Source organism: Globicephala melas, chromosome 8 (genome assembly GCF_963455315.2).
Source record: "Globicephala melas chromosome 8, mGloMel1.2, whole genome shotgun sequence".
Classification (NCBI taxonomy): Eukaryota; Metazoa; Chordata; class Mammalia; order Artiodactyla; family Delphinidae; genus Globicephala; species Globicephala melas.
The window spans coordinates 22,861,971-22,883,083 of NC_083321.1; the positions used below are offsets into that span (position 1 = coordinate 22,861,971).

Here is a 21,113-nt window from a genome sequence, read left to right on the forward strand (position 1 = left end):
ACTAGAAAATAAAGGGTGTACTGCCCCTGCCTCCTCTCCACTTCTATAAAAATTTCCTACAGTTCAGAATGTAAAACAGAATTTAAAGAGGACAACCAGCAAGACTTGTGAACCTAAAATTAGACATACCAGCTGTGTTTTGGTTAGCTAGTGCACATGGCACCAGCAGGACACTGAAATATACAGGAGCCTCTTCTCTGAAGACAAGTTTTTCACCAGCCTATCTACCCACCAGCATAGAGCAGTCAGAAGGAACAGAAGGAGAGGGGGCTGAACAGCGTTCACCAAAAGAAACTTGGTGTCCGAACTTCTACTTCTGCCAGACTACCTGGTCTGGAATTGAACGCAGAATAGAACTTTAGTTGACTCTGTAAGGATAATAAGAGTAAGAGTCACTAATTGCTGAGGGATTATTATATTCCAGGCACTGTGCTAAGCTCTTTACATGTATCATCTTGTTTGTTCTTCACTACAACCCAAAAAGGAGAAATAATTATTATGCCCATGTTACAGATGAGGAAACCAAGATTCAGAGAGACTGAGTGAATTCTCCAACATGACACAGGTAATAAGTAGCAGAGCCAGGATTCAAACACATAGACTGCAAAGCCAATTAAGGCAAGACTGCTTGGTCTTTCATATTCATTCTCCCATTCTTCCTTAGTAAGAGACTCCAGTTTTAGCTGGACACACCATGGCCTGAAGAAAAGACTGTTTCCCATCCTCTCTTGCAACTAGATAAGGCCATGGGACTGAACTCCAGCCAATGAAACATAAGCAGCAATGCACGCAACTTCTGGAGGGCTCTCTTAAAATAAAGGGGTGTTCCCATCTTCACTTTCCCGTGCCTGCTCTCCTGGAACTCAGATGTACTGGCTGGACCTCCAGGACTCACCTTGGTCCATGACAAGAACCATACCCTGAGGACAGCAGAGCAGAGGTAGAAAGAGCCTAGATTCCTAATAACTGCATGGTTCCTCTATACCAGCTTTGGACTGCCTACATCCTTCTATACAAGAGAAAATAAAACATCCACCTTGTTTGAGCTGCTGTTATTTTGGATTTTTCCAAATTATTTCATTATTTCAGATGCAGTTAAACTTAATGTAAACACTGATATAGCAAATCACTATGCAACACTCTCTCTTTCAGTTCTTCATTGATGCCCTGTGACTATGTGAGATTATTATACTTCATATCATACATTTACCAAATATTTCATGTATATCTACTCTCCAACAGGCACTGTGCTAGGTGCTGGGAACACAAAGATGTGTAACATACAGTCCTAACCCTAGAAGAAGAGTTTATGACCCACGCAAGACAGAGACATGGTGGGAAGAAATAATATTGATGTAGTATACTGTATTTAATGCTATAATAGTACAAACTGTTGCTATGGGAACACAGAGGACAGCTGCCTAACACTCTAGTCACATCTACCTAGTAAAATCCTATCCATCTTTGAAGGTCCACCTCAAATACCACTTCCTCTAAGAAATCTTTCCTGATTCCACGTCTCCAGCTGAAAATAACTTCTCTTTTCTCTGAGTCCCCACGACATACTATTTGTACCTCTCTTCTAGTATTTATATGCAAATAAGCATGTGAAAAGACTATAAGCTTCCTGATGTCAGGCATCTTTCTTTATCAATATCCGTCATGTAGCACACCTTAAGTGCTCAAAAATTATTCACATAAATAAAATTAACTTAAAAACACCAGTTTTTGACAAAAAAGCTAACTATATGCTACAGTTTGGATATAGTATAATGCTTTCTCTAATATCCTGTTGAAGTTAAAAGCAGATTGGTCTGCTACCCCATCAGAAACTAGCTAAATACATTTGAAGTGAGCTTAATTTATAATTAAATGTTCGACAATAATTTAGTACACCACAATATACATCAGTCATTGCCTATATGGTTACTTGCCGTAAATTATAGACTGAGCACTTAGAGTATCTGGAAGATTTTGCTTGGTTGGTTTCATTTTTTTTTCATTCTTGACTCTTTTTTTTTTTTTTTTTTTTTTTTTGCGATACGCGGGCTTCTCACTGTTGTGGCCTCTCCCGTTGCAGAGCACAGGCTCCGGACGCGCAGGCTCAGCGGCCATGGCTCATGGGCCCAGCCGCTCCGCGGCATGTGGGATCTTCCCGGACCGGGGCACGAACTCGTGTCCCCTGCATCGGCAGGCGGACTCCCAACCACTGCACCAACAGGGAAGCCCCTTGATTCATTTTTGACATCGGAAAAGGGCATCAATATTGATTTTTTTATCCCCCAATGTCATGTTGGCTTGATCCCTATCATAGTCGCACACACACCCACAAACAAGATTCTCATCTCTGCCCCACATATCCGCACTGAAGTTTTTGTTTCACCCCTTCTTGGTCTGTACTCTGTCTTCTCTTCTGAGAGGTCCATTAGTCTCTGTGCTCCTTCCTGCTGCACAACAGATTTACTCCCTGGCTCTGGATATTAAACCCACAACAGGAACAGGAGCGTGAAACTGAGCTAGTTATCCCAGATTGAACTGTAACTTCAAGCAGAAGACACACTGCGCACTGACACTGACAGATCTCTGGCTTCTCAGTTTGGGTCCGATGCAAGGGAAGAGAAAAGGTGGGTGTTATCAGTGGACAGCAGGGCAACCTCCATGTTGTGGGCTGTGGTCAAGAAAAGGTGGTGCCACAGACACAGTCCTTTATCCCCAGAGGGGCTTAAGAATAATACACCTACTGCATCAGCAACCTTACCCTGAAAAGCAGTCATCTAATAGTACAATATGCCTATTAACCTATTAATCTATTCTGATTGAAAGGTCAGGGAAGAGAAAAAAGAGGGCACTGGATTCTTGGGAGAGAGCAGGGAAAGTATGGACCTTTTCCCTCAACAATCCTCTTGATAGTGTGTACCCTTAATTCTGTGGTCTTCCTCCTAAAAACAGTAACTCCAGTCTAACCACAACATGAAAAGAAGACAAATCCCAATAGAAAGACATTCTATAAAATATGTCTTTTTTATAGAATGATCATCCCCAAAGATTTTGATTTAAGGCTGGGCTGAGGCCAATCACAGGTATTTTCTAAAGAATCTCCCTCCACAGGTGATTCCAAAATGTGGCAACAAGGTGAGAAACACACTGTTTAACCTACTGTTTAACCTACCTGCCACTCCTCTTTCATTCCAATATACTCCAGAGTGACCTTTCTGCTGTCCCTCCAACACCCCAAGTTCACCTCTACCTTAAAGCCTTTGCATTCACCATTCTTTCCGCCTTAACCACTCTTCTCCCAGACTTTTTCTTAATTCTTAGATTATAAACTGTAATTTTAATAACAAAGATTGTGGGAAGAGTCCACGTCCCTAACTGAACATAATTAGATGACTCTTCCCCTCCACTTAACCCTGCAGAAGCCCTCTAGGCTCTCTTTAATGAAGTTCCATCACCATGAATGTTGAATCCCCTGAAAAACTGAGCTATTGTCAAAGAGATCCCCATAAGCTCACATTCCCTCCACAGTATTTTCACCTGTGTTAACAGCACATTACAATTGCCAGAACTACACTACTCCTCTCACTTCAAGAGCCATCTAATTCCTTTTTGAAGAGTCCTATGAACCAAACCGATCATCTCTGCTATGAATCACTGGACTTCGTGCAAAAGGCACTGAGTGGTAACACAATAGGAGGTTTTCTCTAGATCTCTGCAAGATCTCATAATTCAGGTCTCTGCCTTAATGTCACATGCTCAGAGACACCTTCCATGACTACTTGGTCAAAAAGTAACTCCCTCCTGCCCTCCTGCCACATCACTCACTCTTTCGTTGCTATGACTTATTGTTTTCATAGTACACACTACCATCCAAAATTACCCTACCCTATCTCTCTCCCCAGCTAAAGGGTAAATTCCATAAAAGCTAGGGCCCTGTCTGTCCTCTTCACTGCATACGTCCCAGACTTATTACAGGTAAAGAAAGTACATTTTGAAGAGTAGACTGAGATGGAGAATCCCAGAACGGGAGGCCTCACTTTAACTTTCCATCAACCATTTGTGGCAGCTTCAATCATTCCCTTTACCTTAGTCTTAGCTTTTGTCTTATTCTATACAAATAAATAAGACACAGACTGAACCACTGTGTAGACAGCACTTAATGGTTTTATTAGAAGGTACTCCAAATCCTTTTAGTCAAGAATAAAAACATAAATAGGGAAATTACAGCAGACATTCAACCTTCTGCCTCCCTGCCAGAGCTGCTTATGAGCTGAGCACAGAGCCAGAGCCGCCGGCCATTACAAGACACAGCAGCGGCATACCCCCATCTCCAGCCCCTCCAGAGTCACAGCTGTCCGGAGAATATGCCTGTACCCTCCCGACCGCCCTGCCACTAGAGCCCCCTCGTTGGGGCGCCCCTGCAGTTGTTCTGTCACTTAACCAAACATTCTTCTTTCCAAATACCCATCTTAAAGACACACTCAAGGGCAAAGGGAGTGATTTCAAAACTTTTGGATCTGTCCATGACAAAGCCATGTTAAGAACTCCATAGATGCTTATAAGTACTTGCAGAACTCTGCCAATCATTTCTCCCTTTGCCATTTTATAAGACTCCACCTTTTCTTCAGGTGATCTTAGAGTGAACGAGACAAGTGTTTTTCAAACTACAGGACATGACCCATTAGGGCACAAAGAAATCTATTTATTGGGAGAATCCAGAAATTTTTTTGAACAGAATAGAATACAAACAGAACACATCATATGCAATAACGTTAACAGTGCTCCGTTTGAGTTAAAGTATGTGTGTGTGCGTGTGTGTATGTAAACTAGACCACAATGTAAACTATATTTACATATAGTGGTTATCTGAACATAACCCCTACTGTAGGTTATGTTCAAAATAATTTTTTAAATTACTGGTCTAGAGTTCTGAATACATGTAATTGCACTTATACTGTTGAACAAAATGATTCATTAAATATAGCTATGAATGCAAATTCCCTTGACAACTTAAGAATTTTCATATGAAAATATCCATGAACCAGATCAAGCTCCTTTGTCAGACCCAATGACCCATTTTCAGAACCACAAATTACGGTCACAATAAGAGAAACCTGCATATCTGAGAGTTTATGAACCAGATGTGAGGTCATAATATGGGCTGTGTAACTATATTCCTACGATAAAACTGGAGCACAGGCTCAATTCAAATCTGGACCCACAGGATCCTTTGGAGACCAAATGCTCTGGAGCCACACTGGAAATACAGCACAAGAGGAAAGGTAGGACTTTAAAAGTCACTTCAGTGATTAGGGTTAAACTTATCCCTTCAAGGTGTTCACCTTAGTCCTTGAGGCATTAGCCTCCACGTTGCCTCTGCTCGGATCCCTTCTGGCTGTACAGTTACCCTGGTTTTCTGTCCATTCTGGCCCGCTCTGCAGTTTGCTTTACTCTAGCCCTCGCCAACAATTTGGCCTTCTACCACCAATGTTAGCCACTCACAGCCCGGTTTGGCACTGAGATATCAAAACATATATTGTTCAAATCCCTCTCAACTCTGAACTTGTGCATTTAACTAGACTCCTCCTATTAATAATAATAAAAACAACAGCTAACATTTAAAGAGCACTTACAATGTGTTAAGCATTGTTAAAGTGTTATCACAAACTAAGTTATTGTATTCTCACAAAACACTACTTGATTTCTTAACTTTATACCCATTTTAGAGATACAGAAACAAGGCCAAACTGTTAAATAACTTGTCCAAGGTCAAAAAGCAAGCGGCAGAGCTAGGATACTTCCTGTTCCTCTCTAATCCCACACTGTGTTTTATTTTTTCTTTATTAAGTTATTACATGTTTATTTGAGCATTTGTTGCTCTCTATTTCCTTCCAACACAATGTATACTCCAGTAGAAGCAGGGACTTCTTCCATTTTGCTATATTCTCAATGGTTAGAAAGCGCCTGCCCTTGGCCAATGCTCAATAAATACTTGGTGAATGAATGATGAATGCAGTATAACAAAGATCCTCTTCTCTCACCATCATCATGCCAAGCCACTTTTAATATTCCAAGAGACCTACTTTCTTGTCAATAAGTAAATGTACACTGCCCTCAAAATATACGAAACCAGAGGTGAAATGAAACTAATTAAAGCTACAAACAAGCTCTAAACAAGTTCAAATTTTTATTGAATAAAAACAATCAGCCCTTCATCCTAGCTGCCTAACAGAGCAAATGGTATGCCCTTTCTGAGGGGGGAAAATATGACTCTAGTGTCTACAGTTCTTTTAAACACAATGTCTGGTATTGAATGAAAAATTATGAGATGAGAATAATCATGAAAATGTGGCATATAATCAAGAATCAGATCCCAAAAGATAAAGAGAAATGGATCTTTAAAAAAAATAACCAAACAGGCATTCTAGAGTTGAAAAACACAATATCATAAATTAAGAATTTAATGACTGACACTCACTAGAGTATTTGCAGTTAAAATGAATAAATAAATAGGCACCTCTATGGAGTGATTTCCAAGACATACTGATAAGTGAAAAAAGGAAAACATAAAAGAGAATTTATATTGCCCCAAAACCCACAATTCCAGTTTCACCATGAGAAAGACATCAGACTAATCCAAACGGAGAGACAGTCTACCAAACACCTGACTGGCACTCCTCAAAACTATCATGAGCATCGAAAACAAGAAAATGCAGTATGGCCAGAGGACCCTGGTACAGAAATCATTAGAGGAAAAACTGGTGAACGTCTAATAAGGTCTATAGTTAAGTAATACTGTTCCAGTGTTAACATAAGCAGAGTACAGGAAACAGCTCTATTGATCTGAGTACATTTACCGATCACAAGAAACTGGGATGTGCATTTGATTATAGGCAGAAAGTGAGGTGGGCAGGGGGAAAGAAGATAAAAGAAAGCAAAGCCTACAGCATGCTCAGAGTGGGACATTTAAAGGGGACCCTTTCCATACAGACTTTTGACCCTCCTACCCCTGCCAAAGAGTAAAATTCTAGAGTAAAGACAAACTAAAGTTGCCGCTATCTCACCCTCCAAAGAGGAGTGTGGGGAGCCATGCCTTGGAGCCGAACAAAACGGGGCGGTGGGGGGATGGGGTGCAGGACAGGATGAAAGAAATTCTTTAAGAGGCTGTAAATTTGGGCAGGCACCTCCTGAAAATCTGTTCCAAGAAATCTCTCATGCAATTAATTTAGTTTAAGGGGGTCCTAAACAAGCTGTACACTTAGGCCTTATCAGAAGCAAACTCAAATGCTCTTTCGAAGACTACAGCTTCAGGCCAAAGCTTGGGAAATCCCCACAAATAATTTTTCAAGGCAATGAAAAGCTACTCGAACATAACAAGCACAAAAGGAAAGAAGGAAACCTAAAAAACACCACAAAAACAATAGCTAGCAGAGAAAGGTCTATAAAGTCCTCAAACACTGGAATTATCAGTGACAGATTATAAATCAACATGCTTACTGTTCTTAAAGGAATAAAGAGGATAGCTACACCATGAAAAAAGATAATAAGAGGATATGATTCACAAATCTATACTAGTACATTTGAAAATTTAGACAAAATGGACAAACTTCTAGGAAAATGTAACTTATCAAAATTGACTTAAAGAAAAATACATAACCTGGACAGACCTATAACCACCAAATAAATTGAATCCACAGTCAATGGATTGGATACAAAACAAATGTATCCAATGTTGGATACAAAACAACAAAATTAATTCTCTCTCTCTCTCTCTTTTCAGATCCAGATGGCTTCCATGGTCAGTTCTACCAATCATTCTAGGAAGAAATATTCCAATCTTATATAATACACTTCTAGAACATTAAAAGAGAGAGAAAATACATGAGAAGCAACACTTCCTGACTCATACTATGAAGCCAACATAACCTTGATAGCAAAATCTCATGAGGACGCTACAAGAAAGGAAATTTACAAGTTAACTTCTCCCATAAATATGAATGAAAAAATCCTACATAAATTATTAATAAACTAAATTCAAAAACATAAGGATACTTCATCACAACCAAGTTGAGTTTCTCCCAGAAATGCCAGGTTGTTTTAACTGTAAAATATACTAATGAAGGGATGGAAATAAGACCATATATATGTACACACCTGTATCTGAAAAAACAAACACTTGAACGATAAGCAAAAAACTAATAAAAGTGGTTACCAAAGGTGAAAAAGAGGCTTTTGAAACATGTGAACATAATACTGATTTTTAAATTTAATTTAATAAGTATATCAGTTAATGTAATTCATCACATTAATAAAAGAGTAAAATCACACGAACATGCAACAGATGCAGAAAAAGCATTTGATAAAATTCAATATCCATTCAATATTAAGAAAAACTCTTGGGCCTCCCTGGTGGCGCAGTGGTTGGGAGTCCGCCTGCTAATGCAGGGGACACGGGTTCGAGCCCTGGTCTGGGAGGATCCCACATGCCGTGGACCAACTGGGCCCGTGAGCCACAACTACTGAGCCTGCGGGTCTGGAGCCTGTGCTCCACAACAAGAGACCGTGACAGTGAGAGGCCCGTGCACCACGATGAAGAGTGGCCCCCGCTCGCTGCAACTGGAGAAAGCCCTTGCACAGAAACGAGGACCCAACACAGCCAAAAATAAATAAATAAATTTGTTTAAAAAAAAAAAAAAAGAAAAACTCTTAAACTGGGACTAGAAGGGAACTTTCTTAATCTAATTAAATATATCTGTGGGGAAAAAACCCACTAGCACACTTGTGAAATGTTATGAATTATCCCTCAGTTAAGAACAAGGCACAAATATTCACTATCCCTTCTATTCAACATTATACTGGAGGTCCTATCCAAAGCATTAAGGCAAGGGGAAAAAAAAAAAAACGAACAGGCATAAGGACTGAAAAGATACAAAAGCTTTCCCTCTTGCAAATAATATGATCATGTGTGTAGAATAAATTTACAGATTATTAGAATATGTAAGACAGTTTAATATGAAAATCAATATATGAAAGTTTATCATATTCCTATATACAATTAGAAAACAAAAATTAAAAACATTTTTTACAATACTATAAAACTGTAAGTATCCAGGAATAAATTTCAGAATGATGTCCAAGATCTTTCAGAAAAAAAAAATTACAAACCTTTATTGTGAGGCAATACTAAAGACCTAAATAAATGGATCAGAAGACTTCATTTTGTAATGGTATTAATTCTCCATATATTGGTTTGTAATTTCAATACAATACAATACAAAAAAAAAAAAAAGTCCTGCAGGTTTGTTTTTTTTCTTAATACAGAACTTCATGGTATGATTCTAGGAAATGTAAAAGGCCAAGGCTGGCTGAGACACTCTTCTTGAAGAACAGAGTGGACAGACTTGCTCTACCAGATATTAAGACATGTTACAAACCTATGGTAACTGAGAAAACATGTAGCTCATACAGTAATATACTAACAGACCAATGGTATAAAATACAAGAGCCAAGAAACACATCATACACATATGGGCACTTGATATATGACTGGTGACACAGCAGATCAATACAGAAAGGATAGGCTTTTCAATATATGCTGCTAGAGCAACTGGCTATCTGTACAAGGTAAAAAATGAAACTAAGCCCCTACCTCCACTACCCAAAAATCAATACTAAGTGGAACGAGACACAAAAAGCACTAATAATAAAGAAAGTTGTTGATAAATTCTACTACATTAAAATGAAGAACTTCTCTGTTCAAGGTACAATTTTTTAAAAAAGAAAAAGGAAAAACAGAGTAGAAGATATTTGTAACCCATATCAACCACAGTCAAAAATATAAATATAAAAACTCCTGTAAATTAGTGAGAAAAAGACAACCCAAATGAAACGAACAAAAGACCTGAATGAGTACTTCACAAAAGAAGAAATACAAAAGATACTCTAAGTCATCAGTGACCAGAGGAATGCAAATTTAAACCACAAGAAGATACCACTACATATCCATATGACTGACAAAAACTAAAAATTCTGTAATAACAAGTGTTGGTGAAAATACTGAGCAAAAGGAACTCTCTTACACTTTTCATGGCAATGCAAATTGGTACAACCACTTTGGAAAATAGCTGACAACATCTAATATTATTGAAGATATGCACAGTGTGTGACCCAACAATCACACTCCTAGGTTTATATTCCATTTAAATGTATGTGGATGTGCAGCAGGAGACATGAACAAGAATGTTTATAGCAACACTGTTTATAATAACTAGAAGTTCCAGAATCTGGAAATCAAATGTTCACCCTTGACAGAATAGGTAACTTGTGGCATATTTATAAAATGGAATTCTATACAACAATGAATATGGACAAACCACAGCCACTCACTGGAAGAATCTCACAAACACAATGCTGAAAAAATAAAGCAAAACCCAAAAGAATGCATGATAACAATACAATATCAATCGTGTCAAGTTCAAATAAGTTTAGAAATACATAAATGTGTGGTAAAAGTATAAAGATAAGCAAGGATATTATCAACACAAAAGTCAGGATAATGGTGACCTATGGAGAAGGGAGATGGTTATAACTAGAAAATTATGAAAAGGGCATGGGGCTTCAATATTGCTCCTAATATTCTATTTCTTAATCGGGGTGGAGGTTACATTAGTATTTGCTTTATAGTTATTTGTTAGACTGTGCGTATGTTTTTATACACTTTGACTGTGTATTTTACAATAAAAAAGGGAAAATCTTAATGTAGGGGATTTTCATTATCAAAATATTTGTTATCCCAGTGGCAGCAACTGCAAGGTTGCTTCAGGAAACAAAAGATGTCATGATGACAACAATAACTAATGAACTGATCACTCAAACTTTCCTGCCTGGTTAACTCCAGCTGTCTCTCTCACTGATTGTAAATATCCACAATATAAATAAAAAGCAAATCATCTGCAAATTCATTCATTCAATAAATATTTATTAATATTTGTAAGATTTCCATACACTGTTCTAGGGGACCAGTAAGGACCAAGATAAAGGCCCTGCCCTCCTGCAAAAGATAGAGGACAAGGGAACACCCACTCCCATCCCAATTTGGCCTCCACCGTCTCACCCTCCTTTCCAAACAACTACCAAACATGAAGAACCTAAAAGGAACTCAGGGGCACACATGAAATTATCATCAAAACCACAACCTTAGGGAGTCTTTTCACTATAGAGGAACCATCTGCTTGGATCCATCTGGTGAAACCATGGTTTACCAATTCCTTGTCAAGAGCCTTAACCAGTCTCAACAATGAAGATGTTGTGGGAATAGGCTTAAGTGGAGTCAAAATCCCAAGGAATGCTTTACCTGGGATACGGAGACCAGAAGCTTATAATTTTCCAGAAATTGTAAACTAGATTTTGTACATTTATTTTTCTAGGATCAGAGTCCAGAACTTTCATCTTACTCTCAAAGGACGTCAATCAAAAAGAGTCAATAATCACTGCTCCCAACAAGATGAACAGACCAGCTTTTTAGGGACATGGTGAAAGTTAATGTGGCCACAGGGAGGCCCCCTGGGTTTAAACCCAGGTGTCCTGACCTCCTGGCCTATGCTCTGGATGACCAATACTTACTCTTAGTTCTTCGAAGGCTTCGTCTAGGGTGGAGAGCTGGTGGCCCTGATGTGCCCCAATGACTGGGCACAGGACACAGATGAGCTGCTTATCTTCCTGGCAATAGGTACTCAAATCGAGCCCATGGTCCGGACACTTCCTCTTGGCCACTCTCTCCGCTTCCATTTCTATTTCTGGGTCAAATTCGCTTTCTGCCTCAGTTTCTCCCTCCGCTTCCGATTCTCCTTCCTCCTGGTTGTCTTCCTCTGCTTCGCTCTCTTGCTCATCCTCCATTTCTTCCTCACTGTCTTCCTCACTGTCTTCCTCACTCTCGTCTTCGCTCTCCTCCTCCGTCTGACTCTCTTCTTCGGACTCACAGTCTTCCTCGGACTCGCTCTCTTCCCCCGCCTCGCTTTCTAGGGCCTTCTCGTTCCCTACCTGGGCCTCGACTTCTTCCTCTCCCGCCCCATCCCCCCGGGCTCCCGGGGTCCAGGCCTGGGCGGCTCCGTGGACGTACTCGGCCAGGTGGTGCCTGGGGAACTTCTGCCCGTGCGCCTCCGCGTGGCGGCGGCAGTAGCAGAAGCCGCATTCCTGGCACACTTCCTCGGCTCCCGGAGCCTCGTCTGGCTCGCACTCATCACACGTGCCGTCGGGCGGCAGCTCCTCGAAGGCCGCGCCCCCTCCGGAGGCCATGTGGGAGCTGTGCCGCGGCCCGGGTCTCCGGGCTTCAGAGCTCGCTGCCTGGCCTCGGCGCGGCCTCCTCGCGTCCTCCTCTCCACCTGGGGCCCGTCCCGCAGACTGGCCGCGCCGTGTCCCGCAGCCTCGGCGCCGCTGCCGCCTGTTCCCAGCAGTCTGCACCCAGCCCAGGAGCACAGGGCCTCGCCGCCGGCTCGGCAGCCTGGCGGCCGCTGTGCTTCCTCCGGCGTTCTGGGCACTTCCGGCGCAGCCGCCCAGCGCCCCCGTCGGCCCCTGCGCCGCGCCGCCCGCTCGGCCCCCCGCTGCCCCGGCGAGCGCGGTGCCGCCGGCCCCCGCGCCGCCCCGGTTCCACTTTCCCTGTCCCCGCCAGGCGGCCCGTTTTCACTTCCTGAGTCATTTAAAGTGGCAATGGCCCTTTTCTGCGTTTCCCGCAGGGGTTCAGCATCCCCGAAGGAGGGAGAGGATGGATGAGGTCTCTGATTCACTCCAGCTCACTCTGGAGGCGGGAATTGGGCCCCTCCTCCTCCACTTCCTCCCTGAGAGGTGCCAACCTGACTTTTCAAGGCCACTAGGCAGGTGTACAGGTGCATTTCAGCCTCCCTCCTTCCAATTTGTTGCTGCCCGTCCCAGTCCCCTCTGCTGCCTGTTCTGCAAGATGCCAGGACGGAGTGTTGTTTACCAGACTGAACCTGACCCCTTGGGATTTTCAGGGGGAAGGGTTGTGTTTGCTCTCCCAGGCTCAGGGAATCAGAGTCAGGTTGAGCAAACAGACGTTTTCTATCTAAAGCGATTCTATGCTTTGCCTATTTGCAAAGTCTATTTGCATTCCTGCTCTCCTAGGGGCTCAGAACCTCCAGGATCGTAACCTCTGCGCCTTTTTTTGAGAGCTTGCCTTGGGTTTGGCTGAGATGTCAGGGGAGGTAGGTAGGGAGAGACAGTATTTGTGGAGTGAGAGTTCCAGTGTGCAGACGTTATCCTCTATGTAAGGAGGCCATCTAGATTCAGATCGGATTCCAAGAGAAAGGAAAGGGACTGTTATTTATTAACCAATACTGAAGTGCCAAGAATCGGGCTAGATCTTTTTGTGGCTCCCAAGTTTGGAAGAGCCACTGCCCAAGGACCCTCAAATCCTGGTACTACAACTTATTGGCTTTGCAACCATGAAGAAGCTAACTGATCGTTCTGTTTTCCACTTTATATATATAAAGTACATATATATGTAAAGTGGAAATAATGGTAGTACGTACCTCATGGGGCCATTTTGTGAATGAAATGTAAAGGTGCCTGCCTTGTAGATATTCACTACATTTTAACTATTATTGGCATGATTTATATTTAGTGCACATAATGACCCTTTGAAGGTTTTAAACATTTTTGACACGTTTTGGCTGGCTGCTGGTGTAAGCAACTCCTCACCTCTACCCCATATATATGTCTCACCGCTCATTGAAGAGCTTTCAATTTGTACTTGGGAGAGGAAATGAACATTTTGATCTAGTCCAGAGAGAGGCGGAGATGTGGTTGAGAAGAAGGAAAGGGGATGGAATGGTGTGTTTTTCACTGAGTCCCTTAGATACTTTTGATCTAGGATTTCCAGATGATCTTCACAAAAATGCCAGGGGATGGAGTGGGGTAAAAATCATTTAAAATAATTTTTAATATAGCCACATATAATGTATGCTTAATTTCTGTGCAGCTTTTGTCAGAGATTTTATTTTGAAAAAAATATTTTGTTTTATTAACCTCAGGACAGCTCTATAGAACGTGGGGAGAAAGGTCCAAAGGTTTGTTTTGTTCTAGTTCCCTCCACATTTCTATTTTTCTCCAATTCATTTCTCCAGAAATTGTCTTTTTGTTGTCATTATTGTTGTTATTGTTTGTTCTTAATTTTACCTAACAGAAAGTTAAAATATCATACTATGCAGTTCAGTATCTAACACTTTACAAACCTTCTTTGAGTCCTCTGTGGTGAGAGGGTCTTAAGAGACAGAAGTTGATGGAACTATTAAAAAAGGGACTTCATAGGGCTTCCCTGGTGGCGCAGTGGTTGAGAGTCTGCCTGCCAATGCAGGGGACACGGGTTCGTGCCCCGGTCCGGGAGGATCCCACATGCCGCGGAGCGGCTGGGCCCGTGAGCCATGGCCACTGAGCCTGCACATCCGGAGCCTGTGCTCTGCAATGGGAGAGGCCACAACAGTGAGAGGCCCACATAATGCAAAAAAAAAAAAAGGGACTTCATAAAATTCTGGGGATGGAGTATGGCAGACTCATGAGATGGACCTTCTGTGCCCCTCCGTACAAAAATCAGAATGGTCTGATTCCACAGGAATTGGAAACTTTGGGAGTATCCAGAGATAGAAACCTTGTTATATTAATCCATTATTGCATAGAAAAATACCTCAAAATGTAGCAGCTTAAAACAATGAACTTTTATTATCTCACACATTCCTGAGCCAAGAATGTGGGAGTGTCTTAGCTGGGTGGCCCAGCTCAGGGTCACTCAAGAGATTTCAGTGAAGCTGTTGGCTGGGGCTGTAGTCATTTGAAGACTTGACTAGAAATGTAAGATTTGCTTCTAAGATGGATCCTTCTCATGGCTGTTCCAAAGAGGTCTCACGATTTTCTTTTCTTTTTTTTTTTTTTTTGCGGTATGCAGGCCTTTCACTGTTGTGGCCTCTCCCGCTGTGGAGCACAGGCTCTGGACGCGCAGGCTCAGCGGCCATGGCTCACGGGCCCAGCCGCTCCGCATCATGTGGGATCCTCCCGGACCGGGGCACGAACCCGTGTCCCCTGCATCGGCAGGCGGACTCTCAACCACTGCGCCACCAGGGAAGCCCCTCACCATTTTCTACTGGGCTGCTTGAATATCCTCATGACATGGCAGTTGGATTTTCCCATAGCAAGTGATCCAAGAGAGGGCAAGGTGGAAGATGCAATGTCTTATATGACCTAAGCTCAGAAGTCACACAACATCATTTCCAACATAGCCTATTAGTTACAGAGATGAGCCCTGTTTCGTATGGGAGGGGACTGTTTGTGTAGGACATGAATACCAAGAGGTGGGGATCTTTAGGGCCATCTTTGAGGCTGGATACCATATTCTGCCCTTTGGCCCCCAATGATTCATATCTCTCTCAAATGCAACATACATTCACTTCCTCCCAAGATGCCCAAAACTCTCAACTCATTACATCATCGGCTCAAAGCCCAGAATCTTATCATCTAAATCAGGTCCAGGTGTGGATCAGCTCCTAGGTGTAGTGTCTTATATGCAGCTCCTCAAGTATAGTTCAACACTCATTCTTTTCATCTGAATGCCTCCCAACATACAATGGTGGGACAAGCTTAGGATAACTGGTACAGACACTCCTGTTCAAAAAGAAGAAAAGACAGGAGGCATAGAAGAGTCACCGGCCCATAGCAATCCTAAAATCCAGCTGGACACATGTTAGAAGTTCCCTGATTAGGGCTCAATCCTACTTCTTTCTGGAAATGACTCTCCATGGCTTTTGACTTTACCCCCATTGGGCTCTTGATTCCACCCTCTGAGTCATCCTTCCTTTTCTATGAAAAGATACCCATGTTTGCAGCTATGTAATTTGTCAGTCTGCTTCCTGTTAGTAGAATTTAGGGGTCCAAAGTCTCCTTTTCATTTACTGTCTCTGTCCCATTTAGTCCATGCTGGCAGTGTTTTGGCCAATATCATTCATTTAAAAATTTTGTGAGTCTCCTGTGAATCTAATTGGGGCACCACTCCATTGGACAAAAGTCATACCCACAAATCTCTTCAACATAAGCTCTTCTCTACTCTGGAGAGTCATTCTGCTGAAACTGCTGAGGCACAACACTCATAAGCTTCTTTAAAGCCCTATTGTTTGTCTGAATGAGTCTCTGAATCACTGCTGTAGCTCTTTCTGAGATCTGAACAAAGGGTTTTACAGCCACACTCTCACCTTCATCATCTGATGATGTTTTCCTTGCAGCGCCCTAGAGTTTATTTTTAACTGGAAGCCATTTCTTCATTTTAGCATTATTTGCCATCTAAAGAAGATGGGAATTTTCAAGTCTAGCAAGCTCTGGATCCTTTTGAAAAATTACTTCTGTATATTATCTCTTTCTTCTCACATTTTGCTATCATCAGGAAGACGTCAGTCAGCACCTTCAGCACTCTACCTGGAAATGTACTTAGCTAGAATACCCAATTAATTAGGCAAATTTTCTGCTTTCCACATTACTGTAGGTGACAGTGTTGCTAAATTCCCGCCACTACATCACAAGGACCCTTTTTCTCCAGTTTCCAATAACTTTTTCCTCACTTCCCCTTAAGCCTTTATCTACAGCTTTCTCAAAAGCAATCAGGATTCTAATAGTTTCTTCAAGATTCTTCAGGTTTTCACTAACACTCTCCTCCAAGTCCTTCCAGCTTCTCCCACTGTCCAATTCCAAACCAGTCCAACATTTTACGTTAGGTTTTTGTTATGGAAGCACCTCACTCTTTATAATAAAATATATATTAATTGCCTATTAATGCATAATGCATTACTCCAAAACTTTAAATCATCTTGGGGGCTACCACACTTGGCATTGGCATTGTCTTCTTGTTGTGGTTAGCAACAACTGTAAGGCGTCTCTAAGATACTCAGCAGGCAGTGCTTGTGGAGAGCAAGGCAGTTTGCATTTGAGACTGTTTTGTGAGTACATGTGGGACTTTGAGAAATAAATGGTGTATTCCTAAAGTAAATAAGTATCTCCTAATTATGTGGGCAATAGCTGTTAACTTATTAGACATTTGAACTCTATACACATGAGGAAGCTGAAGTTCAGAGAGGTGAAGAAACTTGTTAAATGTTACCCAGCTAAAGGTAGCTAAATTTGGATTCAAACTCAGATTTACCTGACTCCATCTTACCATATTACCGTACCAACCTTACCTATCTTTTTTTTTTAATTTTTTATTTATTTATTTTATTTTATTTTATTTTAGGCTGTGTTTGGTCTTCGTTTCTGTGCGAGGGCTTTCTCTAGTTGTGGCGAGCGGGGGCCACTCTTCATCACGGTGCGCGGGCCTCTCACTGTCGCAGCCTTTCTTGTTGTGGAGCACAGGCTCCAGACGCGCAGGCTCAGTAGTTGTGGCTCACGGGCCCAGTTGCTCCGCGGCATGTGGGATCCTCCGAGACTAGGGCTCGAACCCGTATCCCCTGCATTGTCAGGCAGATTCTCAACCACTGCGCCATCAGGGAAGCCCAACAACCTTACCTATCTTTACCTTTCAGCTCTGAAATCAATTTCTATCGCTTTCACCTGTTCCAAAGAGACCACCCGTGCTTAGTAAGATTCGTAACATAGTACGTTTAATTTCAGAAAAACCTCTAGAAGTTGAAAAGAGAACAGAGTGGAATTTCTAAGTACACTGCTTTAGGGAAGGTATTTGCACCCCCCAGCAGATCCCATTCTTATGTAATTAGACTGTCACTTTAGTGACTGATTTCATTCCCCTGCCCCAAGCTCCTGAGATCACCTAAATCTCATCTCATGCTGTTATCATATTAGCCAACATCTTATCCCATTAAAGTCAGTGCAGTGAAAATGATATCCCCTAGCCACTCCCAACCCTGCCAAATAGAAAGAATGAAGTCTTTACTGCTGGGCCTCTTTCTGTTCCTCAGAAGCCTATTGGAGATGGACGCCAAAATGCTTCCTTGGCCCAACATCCTTCTGAACATGTTCATTTCACCCAGTTCTTCTAAGTGGATGGTCCACCGCTTGTTAATATCACAATTCTTTAAACACCGCCACCCCTTAAAAAATAAGCATATGTAAAGATAATCCCACGTAAGCTCTGATTGAGATATTTTAATTAAATTCCTTTAGTATGTTACTTGCTAAACAGTGTTAAATAATTCCTGTAACCACAACAAATAATAGAAATATCTCATTTTCATAACCACCATTTCCTTCACCCCAAGAATTCAAAAAATCCCATTGATACTTCTTTCCGTTTTCTTCAGATACTTTCTACAAAGTCCTTGCTAGTGGATGTCTCCATTTTAATAGTGTGGAAACTAGCGCCAAGAGAGTTATTTAAAAGAACATCCAGTCAGTTGTGAGTTAATCTCTGACTTCCTTCCTGGTCTTCAAGCAAGCTCCCAGATCCCTGAGTGATACTAATTCTTTTTGGCAGAATTATGTTTTTCAAACTTCTCTCTTTGGAAATGCTTTCTTAGGGGTGGTCTTGGCTTTAATCTGAGTAGGCTGCAGGGAACGAGGGCAGACACTTAATCATCTATAAGATCAGTACTCTTTGGGAGTGAGAAAAATCCCTAAATTTGCCTTCCATTATCCAGTTGGAAAAGCAGTCACCTGTGGAAAGGAACTAATTAAAAACTTTGTATATCAGCAGTTGGTGCACTGCCCTTGTAAATCAGGGATTATGAGGGAAAATCTCCCTGAGGCTTGCTCTCTCCATTTACTTACTTATTTTGGAACTTGGGTGTACATAGGCTAGTTAATCATACTACTCAGATCATAACCTCTCTTTAGACCATGTAAGGCAGCTTTGTTATTTTATTTCATTTTGATTTAATTTTATTTTTCCTTTATCTCCAAATCCCACTCACATTCCTCCAACTTCTTTCCACAGAATCTCTCTCTAATATGTTTGATAAATATCCTTGAATATAATTTTTTTAAGTATTCTATTGTTTTGTTTATGTGTTAAACTTTACATGTATGATGCCCAAAAATGTTTTCTGTTTCTTTCTTTTTTTACTGAGTGTTGCGATTGTTAAAGTCTTGGATGCTACTCCTTGACATTTGGTATTATCTGAATTTCTAATTTTTGTCTATCTAATGGGTATAAAGTGATAACTCATAGTGGTATTATATTTGCATTTCTTGGGTTACTAATAAAGATAAATAGCTCTTTATAAGCTTGTTATGTGATGTCAAATGACAAAACTAAAACAATTTAGTAACAAGTGTGATGTCCTTTAGTCAAGGGAAAACAATCCATAAGCAGTAGACCACTCTTCCTGAGGGATTTTGGGCAAGAGTGAGTTTTATAGAGCATTAGATGTGGCAATGGGGAAAGGGCATGATTGGCTGGTGTTGCATATCTGACCTTATTTAGAAAGATCAAGGAACAAGGAAATAACTATAGAGTTATAGAGTTGGCTTGGCATTTGGGATTAGCTGACTGGATGTAGTCTGTTTCTGGTCAAGTGGAACATTTACAGGAACACAAAATTTAGGTTTGCTGATACGGCACCCCAGACAGGAGCAGCTCCATCTTGAGCCTAGAAATTTATTTCAATAGTGAAGAGCCCATTTTCAGCTTTTGCCTAGTTTTGATTGCATTCTCTGCCATTTTCCTATTGTTTTGCTGTATTTTCTTGTACATTCCAGTTATTAAGCCTAGTCAGTTTTAAAACCAATAACTTCTCCCAGTCTGTCACCTGTCCAAGAACATTGTATATAGTTGTGTCATTTTGAATAGAGATCTTATGTTTTGATGTAGTCAGATCCATCCTTCTTAAGAAATACCACTCCACCCCAAGATCATAACACCTTAACTCCAACACCTTCTTCTTTTATCTTTATGGTTTTGCTTTTCACATTAAACCCCATCTGGAGGTCACCTTTGTATACAGTTTGAGGTAGAGATCCAACTTTATTTTTTTCTTTAGCGTGAGGCAGTTTTCTCAATATCCTGACTCAATTATAATCCTACCCATGAATAGAGAAATTGATATTATGGGAGGTACCATAATAAAGTGATTAAGAGCAGAGGGTGAGGGGCAGGTAACTTATTCCCTCTAAGTGTGCTCCCTAAAAGTGGTGCCTTTTTCATATACCCTGAGAAAACCATAATTCAAAAAGAGACATGCACCCCAATGTTCATTGCAGCACTATTTACAATAGCCAGCACATGGAAGCAACCTAAATGCCCATCGACAGAGGAATGGATAAAGAAGAAGTGGCACATATATACAATGGAATATTACTCAGCCATAAACAGAAACGAAACTGATTTGTTTGTAGTGAGGTGGATGGTCCTAGAGTCTGTCATACAGAGTGAAGTAAGTCAGAAAGAGAAAACCAAATACTGTATGCTAACACATATATATGGAATCTAAAAAAAACAAAAATGTTTCTGATGAACCTAGGAGCAGGACAGTAATAAATACACAGAGAATGGACTTGAGGACATGGGGAGGGGGAAGGATAAGCTGGGATGACGTGAGAGAGTGGCATGGATATATATACACTACCACATGTAAAATAGATAGCTAGTGGGAAGGAGCTGCATAGCACAGGGAGATCAGCTCGGTGCTTTGTGACCACCTAGAGGGGTGGGATAGGCAGGGTGGGAGGGAGACGCAAGAGAGAGGGGATATGGGGATATATGTATACATATAGCTGATTCACTTTTTTATACAGCAGAAACTAACACACCATCGTAAAGCAATTATACTTCAATGAAGACGTTAAAAAAAAGTTGTGCCTTTTCAAAAAAGTTCTAAGGTAGTACATTGCCATAGTCCTTATTCAGACTATAATGACAAGACATTAGAGGAGCAGAATTGGTTGAAAGAAGAGGCTTTAGTTCAGGACAGACAGATAAACCAGGGGGCCATATACACAGTCGAAAGTAGTAGAGCTATCCTGAAAACTCTTGAGGTAGCTTCTTCTGATGAGGGTGAAATGAGGGGTGAGAACAGGCAGTTTCAGAATGGGCCATTCATTCATTCAGGTAATAAGCTTTGCTTGCTTTCCATGGGTCAGGCACTCTTCTAGGCTCTGAGGACGCAACCACAAAA

General features: G+C 41.3%; 1 protein-coding gene across 4 annotated transcripts in view; it reads right to left on the bottom strand.

Annotated features, from left to right (window-relative positions):
• Nucleotides 1-12,576, bottom strand: part of TRIM44 (tripartite motif containing 44) — a 110,723-nt gene extending 98,147 nt beyond the window's left edge. For all 4 annotated transcript variants that reach the window (XM_030864693.2, XM_060303358.1, XM_030864691.2 and 1 more), the window contains exon 1: nucleotides 11,620-12,576. In XM_030864693.2, coding sequence (XP_030720553.1) covers nucleotides 11,620-12,291 — 672 coding nt within the window. In that variant the 5' untranslated portion in view covers nucleotides 12,292-12,576. The remainder of the gene's footprint in view (nucleotides 1-11,619) is intronic.
• Nucleotides 12,577-21,113: the final 8,537 nt, after the last annotated feature.